Below are 7,072 nucleotides of genomic sequence, written 5' to 3'. Positions count from 1 at the left end.
AGGAAGTCCAGATATGACAAATACATCTTATTAACTCCCTGGCAGACTCTTCCAGAGAGAGTCCTGGACCTCCAGAGGCCCAATTAGACGGCTCACCAGGGAGGCGTTCAGCAGATCCCTGGTTGGAATCAATGGTCGTGAACAAGCTGGACTTTTCTGAAGGTCTTGAGTTCAGACATGTTGCGAACAGTAACAATGGCAAAAATCAGTATATCCCTGTGAACAACGAGTATACTTATGTTATACTAAAATTGAAGTAGTATACTTGAAGTTTACTTTTGACATCCCTAAGCAAAAATGTATATGTATATTCATGTGAACTATGAGTATACTTATTAAATACTGATATTGAAGAAGTACATTTCTTTAGTCAATTGTAACATCCATCCATCCATCCATCCATCCATCCATCCATCCATCCATCCATCCATCCATCCATCCATCCTCCCATCCATCCAACCATCCATCCATCCATCCATCCATTCATCCATCCATCCATCCATCCATTCATCCATCCATCCATCCATCCATCCATCCATCCATCCATCCATCCATCCATCCATCCATCCATCCATCCATCCATCCATCCATCCATCCATCCATCCATCCATCCATCCTCCCATCCATCCAACCACCCATTCATCCATTCATCCATTCATCCATTCATCCATCCATCCATTAAAGCTAGTAGATAGAAGAGACTCCAGCTGCACAAACCCTTCAAAGAATGATCTTGTATCGTCGCTGAAGATAAACATTCACACAGAGATCAAAGGGATTTATTCATTCTTCAGCATCGACATGATCACCATCATGGAGAACATTCATTCGGTGTCTGGATGTCGGCGAGAAGTTGGATTAAAAAAATAGCATTTCGTTGGAGCAGAAAAACATCACAGGTCATGGCAACATAAATAATCAAAAATAAGTTTGGTAACTGACGTTGTAACCAGCCAAGCATTTACCAGAGTGTAAAAATATATAACTTCATACAAACAACTTGTCGACCTCAGGAAAGCACGAGTCGGAACATTGAGTCTTTAAAGCAATGACACCAGGACAGGTCGACTAGAGGAAGAGTGGACGCATGTGACCTCTTATGGTTCAGGTTCAGCGACCAGCGATTAAAGAAAAGCAGTGATATTAACAAAGACTGGCTCGGAACACAAAGGCGTGTTGTATCAATATTTGCATGTGCTGTTGAAAATGTCTTGCAGACATACCAGCTGTGAAAAAGGAGAGGCCGTCGATTGCCTCGTCATCGCCGCCAGAAATCTGTCAATAAAGGTTTGGAGGAAGTAGAGAAACCATTACTGTTTGTTCAGTTTTGTTTACACTTTGGAAAGGAAATGATTTTACTTAAATTTAGTACATTTTTGTGTTATTAAACTTTTAAAATGTGCTCATTTAAATCTATGATTAAACTTTAATGTGTAAAGTTTCCGTCTGGTGAATGACTCCAGTTTCATCAAAATATTTTTGAGTAGAATATATTCGGTCTCTCTGGAATCTTTGGTTTGTGCGACTCTTGAGATGTGAGTCAGGAGGCGCGGTAAAAAAGAAAAACGTGATCAGGGAATCCATCGTTTTCTCCACAGGAAGGACGCGTTCATGCACGACTCGGAGCTGTGCAGTCATGAGCGTCAATCAGAGACACAAAACAAAAAATAAGGACCAACAACGTGAAACAAGACGTTTCACAGCAGGAGGCGTGAAAGTTGTGTGTCTAATACCGCGGGGGTAAAACCAGGGGGCGCTAACGAGTCGAGCTCGGTGGGCCAGATCTCCATGCTCTAGTTTGATTTGGATTGGCTGATAGGTTCAGAAGAAAGGAAGAAGCGTCTGCTTTTTTTTTTTCAGCTCATGAGCGCCACCGTGCTCTCGGGCTGGCCGCCGCAGACGTCCGAGAAGAACTCCAGCGCCAGCCGCACGTGGATGGGCACGAAGACGTAGGAGGTGTAGACGACCATGGCGAGGACGGAGAAGAGGACGGAGTTGAAGATGGACTTTTCCCACGGCTCCAGCACGTAGATGCCAGTGATGAGCAGGTACTGGTAGTACAGCCAGGCCAGGTAGTCTCGCAGGTTTTTGAAGTTCATCCTGGAGGACAGAAGAGAGAAGATGATGTGATCAGACAACTTGACTAATACGCTTTTTTTCATCCAACATTTTTTACCAAATAAGCTGCACTATAATACAGGAGGACAAATGTCTGACTTAAAAAATACAAATACAAATAAAATAAAATAGCAATAATGGCTGAATAACTCAAAGTAAAAATGTATTTACATTTAAAATAAAGTTTAAGTACATTGGCATAATTTGTTGAACCTTTTGCCATTTATAATTCTTATTAATGATGTTAAACAAGTCATTTTTACACGTTAAAAGCCGCTTAGTACAGTTGTCTTATCACTGGGTCAAGGTGACCCGGAGGCCCCCGAAAACAAATGTGTCTGTGGTAACCTTGTGTCGCCTCCGGATCAAGGTGGACTTCTGGCCTCCGGGTCATCTTGACCCTGGTATAACACAAGTGTGAGGAGAAGGATGAAAGAAAATGAAGATTTCATGAAACAAATCACAAACCAAATACACATTTATAAATATCACACGAGCCCCCTTTATATATAATGTAAATGTTTGTTTTCCACACCTGCATGTGTAAATAAACTCCTCGGTGCAGAAGTCAGTGTTTTGTTCTTCACCGAGATGTTGAACTTGGATTAGTCAAAGTGTCAGAAGCTACCTCGAGGTGTTGACGTGATATGAGACACCAACACAAGAGTAAAAACCATGTGACTTAATCATCCATGTCTGATTTAAATCCACCTGAACCTGAAAACGTGTGTAAATGAAAATAATGTTGACTGAGGGGGAGAGTCTTGAGTTTGTAGCCGCTTAGCTTAGCAGGTCGATCAGGTGCAAAAACTGTATTTACTCTGGAAACAGCCAGAGTTCAGACCAGGAAATATTTTTCCTTCAATTAAATTGTTTTTCAAATGGGCATAAGGAAGCAGATTGTTATTCAGGGTGACTGATGAATATACTAGAGTTTAAGACAAGACAGTAACAGTAAAACAGATATTTGTTTATATCAAAAAAGAACCAACAGATAATTAAGATAAAGCCTCTGATAGATAATATTACAATTAGACTCTACTGTATTTCAAGTAAACAAAAACATATAAGCATTGTCAACTGCAATGGAGCGTTTGCGATAATTGGCAGGAATTCTGTAAGACTCAACTTTGCAAAAGTGCTGTAATTCATTGGAAGGTGTTCGAGTACGATCCACCTTTTTAAATGTCCTGCCACAGCATCTCAATAGGACTCAGGTCAGGACTTTGATCGGGACACAAGTCTTTTCTTCAGCCAGTCAGAGATGATGTGTTCGGGATCATCTTTTTGCTGCAGAACCCAAGTTCGTTTCAGCTCGAGATCTCAAACTGATGGGATGGAAATTCTCCTTTCAGGAGCAGAATTCATGTCCATTCATCACAGCACTAACTCTAGGTCCTGGATTAGCAACACCTAATACTAGCACAATATCTTCAAGTTCAAGTTCAATTTCTATTATTGTCAAATATACATGTATCAAGACAAACAGCATAAATGAAACTGTAGTTCTCTTAGACCCACGATGCAAATCATGAAGTAGACAGTTGAAAGGACATTAAATAAAACACTGAAACAAATAATAATAATCAACAAAATGAAATAAATAATGAACAACGCTTAAATAATTAAATAATAAACAGAATATCCACAAAATTACCAAGGTAAGGCACAGGTAGTGCAAGCGGAGGTGAGAGTGATGGTAGGACAGGGAGGGAGTAGAGTCTCCTGACAGCCTCGTGGAAGAAGCTGACCTTTAACCTGCTGGTTCTGGCCTGAAGACTGCGCAGTCCGGGTGGGTGAGTGGGGTCACCAGTAATCCTGATTGTCTTCCTGGTGATGCGGGTGTTATAAATGTCCAGGAGGGGGGGGATTGAGACTCCAATGATCTTCTCGGCTGCTCTCACGATGCACTACAGGGTCTTGCAGGAAGTACAGGCGCTGGTGGGCTTTTTTTGGCCAGTGATGCTATATTGTGGCTCCAGGACAGATCTTCAGAGATGTGCACACCCAGGTGGGTGGGTTGGTGCTGCTCACTCTCTCCACTGCACCGTCTATTGTTAGTGGTAGATGCTGGGTGTGCAATCTCCTGAAGTCCACAATGACCTCCTTAGTGTTCTCCACATTCAGGTTGAGATTGTTGTCTTTGCACCACGTGGTCAGCCTGTTGACCTCACTCCTGTAGACCGTCTGATCTCTGTTGTTGATGATGAGACCCACCACAGTTGTGTCGTCTGCAAACTTGATGAAGAGGTTGGAGCTGGATGATGGGGTCATGGGTCAGCAGAGTGAAGAGAAGGAGGCTCAGCACACATCCTTGGTGCTGGAGGTGTTACTGCCAAGCCGCACCCATCTGTGGTCTCTCCGTCAAGAAGTCCAACTGCCAGTTGCACAGGGAGGTGTTGAGTCCCAACTGGTCCAGTTTGAGGATGAGCTGCTGGGGGATGATGGTGTTGAATGCTGAGCTGAAGTCCATGAACAGCATTCTGACCTATGAGTCTTTAGTCTCCAGGTGGGTGAGGGCTGAGAGGAGGGCAGCGGAGATAGCATCATCAGTCGAGCGGTTAGACCGATATGCAAACTGGAAGTTCAACTTTGGCCTCGTCAGATCAGAGTATTTACCCAAAGGTGTTTTCTGTTAATATTGAGACCCGTCTTAATGTTTATTTGCTGGTGGACTCATGGACACCAACCTGAACTGAGGACTGCAGTTCTATAGATGTTGTTGTGTTGTCTCGTGTGACCTCTTGGATGAGTCTTTTTCTGAGATCTTTGGTTAGTTTTGGTCACTTATAGATAATGTCTCTCAGTGTAAGTAAGTAAGTAAGTAATTTCTATTTGTAGAGCTCTTTTCCAGACCAGGGTCACAAAGCGCTTAAACAATCAAAACAATATTCAATAAATATATACTTTAAAAGATCAAGATAACACCGAGACAAACACAGGAGTCTCAGAGAATCAAGGAAAAGTCTGCATAAATAAAAATGTCTTAAGATGTTTCTTGAAGGAGTCAGTAGATCCATCAAACACAGAGGGAGATCGTTCCAAAGATTAGGAGCAACAGCCTGGAAGGATTTCTCTCCTCTGGTCCGGAACCGTGTTCAGGAACCATCAGTAGAAAATGAGTTTGGTTCGCTCAAGCTTTATAAATGGCTTCATATCATTTTCCAGGACAATAGATCTCAAGAACATTTCTTCTCATTTGTTGCTGATTTCGTTGACATCTCATCGTGACGTCTGTTTCTTTTAATTGTTTGTTGATCTGAAACATTAAATGTGACAAACATGCAGAAGAAAACCAAGAAATAAGGAAAGAGAAAAACACTCTTCCACACCACTGTAATGTATGTCACCTTTAGAAACCTGCTACCACCATCAGCATATTATCAGAAGAGATTATCATCTGAAGAAATGAGGCAAGAAAATGTTTCAAGTACAGCTAAATAAAACAAAAAATATAATCTTAAATTGCCTTAAATTGCCTTATTTAAACATTGATTTCATTCTTTTTTTTGCTACTTTATTAGATTTTTTTTATTTACACAAATTTGTAAACAGAATTGTATGATACAAAAGCAGCATTTTGGAAAGTAGACAAAACGTTCATGGTTAAAAGGTGCATTGAAACCAAAAAAGGAAATAGACATCAGAAAAAATACAGAGAAGGTATAAAATTGCAAGAATTATCACATGACTTGGGCATGTGGTCAACTCCAAGGCCTGAGTAACGCGTGAAGTTGTGTTTTTTAATCATTCATCATTTGAACTCCTAACAGTTTGTGACTTTAAAGTGATTTTTTTTTGTCTTTATTTAATGTGGTTGGACATGTGAGGTAACAGGGATGAGTTATTTTGAACGAGGAAAGAAGCCTCTGGGAATAACAGATCCTGCTACCTAGGAAGAAGGCGGGGCTTGCAGGTGCACTCACCTGGTCGTCTAGAATGTACTATACAAACAAACGTACAATAATATAATATAATAGATTTTTTATTTGATTAATGGTGCCAGAAATAAGAAAAAAAAAGATCAATACTATACACATAGGTTTATAATTAAATGTATATTCATATTTAAAGGGACTCACCTGTCATCAGCTGGTCTCCTCACTTCTGTTATCACCTGTAAAGATGGACAATACCCGGGATGATCCCAGGAGGACAACAGCCCGCTGCTGCTCCGCTGCTTTCAGTAAACGAAAAGTTGCCTCACCTGTTCGCGTCTGGCACTACATGCAGCAGGTCATACACACTATGACAATGACACACCCACCGCTCACTCTCACCTCACCTGCGACGTGGAGGTGAACTGGAGAGACCTCCAGATCTGACCATCCCTCCTCAGCATCAGTCGTGATGCTGCTGCACCTCTGCACACCTCCAGACTCCCTGGACGCACTGGAAGAGTCAACACGTGTTTTTTAAAATAAAGTGCAGATGTTCGTCTCGTTCAATGTTTGACTCTGGAGCTGCGGAGTCGAACACATACGAAGATTGCCGAGTCAGTAGCGAGTTAGATTTCATTCAATTCTCTCACTCTTCAACCGGTGCTTGATTCCTTAACAGATACATGATGAATGGAGATGAATTTTCTTTAATGTTTTGTCTTTTAAACTTTTACAGCTGAGTCTGCAGCCCCACGTATCACCCGCTGCTGCGTTCAAGTCAATCCGGATATTGTCCAAGTTTCACTTCAAATGTAATAAATCACTTAAAAAACTCAAATAAACTAAGAAAATACTAATTAAAAATATGTTTGGTATCGTGTGCTTATGGAGAGAAGGTTATTAGATATTTTATTAGGTTTTTTTTTCATTTGGTGATCCTTATCTGAACTGCTCGCGTAATAGACGCAAAACAACATTTTATGAACACAATTGAATAGACATTTACAGAGAAAAAACATTCATTTAAACATTTTTTAAAAAAGGTTATGAGAAAAGGTTAATGATGACATTTA

At 41.0% G+C, this 7,072-nt stretch overlaps 1 protein-coding gene across 4 annotated transcripts; it reads right to left on the bottom strand.

Annotated features, from left to right (window-relative positions):
* Positions 1-763: 763 nt before the first annotated feature.
* sptssb (serine palmitoyltransferase, small subunit B) lies at positions 764-6,349 on the bottom strand. Of its 4 annotated transcripts, none has more exons than XM_087796015.1 (3): positions 6,201-6,345; positions 2,467-2,519; positions 764-2,100 (listed from the first exon to the last, which is right to left on the bottom strand). In XM_087796015.1, the coding sequence occupies exon 3, from the start codon at positions 2,097-2,099 to the stop codon at positions 1,857-1,859; it is 243 nt and encodes an 80-aa protein (XP_087652141.1). In that variant the 5' UTR covers position 2,100; positions 2,467-2,519; positions 6,201-6,345; the 3' UTR covers positions 764-1,856. The 4 variants fall into 4 exon arrangements, with proteins under 4 accessions (XP_087652141.1, XP_087652142.1, XP_087652140.1 ...); XM_087796016.1 differs by lacking the exon at positions 6,201-6,345 and adding an exon at positions 3,776-6,177; XM_087796014.1 differs by lacking the exon at positions 2,467-2,519 and having other exon boundaries at positions 6,201-6,349.
* Positions 6,350-7,072: the final 723 nt, after the last annotated feature.

The sequence above is a fragment of the Callionymus lyra genome, chromosome 7 (assembly GCF_982586985.1).
Source record: "Callionymus lyra chromosome 7, fCalLyr1.hap1.1, whole genome shotgun sequence".
NCBI classification, from domain to species: domain Eukaryota; kingdom Metazoa; phylum Chordata; class Actinopteri; order Syngnathiformes; family Callionymidae; genus Callionymus; species Callionymus lyra.
This window is presented reverse-complemented; position numbering and strand designations above follow the sequence as displayed.

Excerpts from the sequence above, each read along its gene's own strand:
- sptssb (XM_087796014.1), bottom strand. The coding sequence starts at position 2,099 with ATGAACTTCAAAAACCTGCGAGACTACCTGGCCTGGCTGTACTACCAG.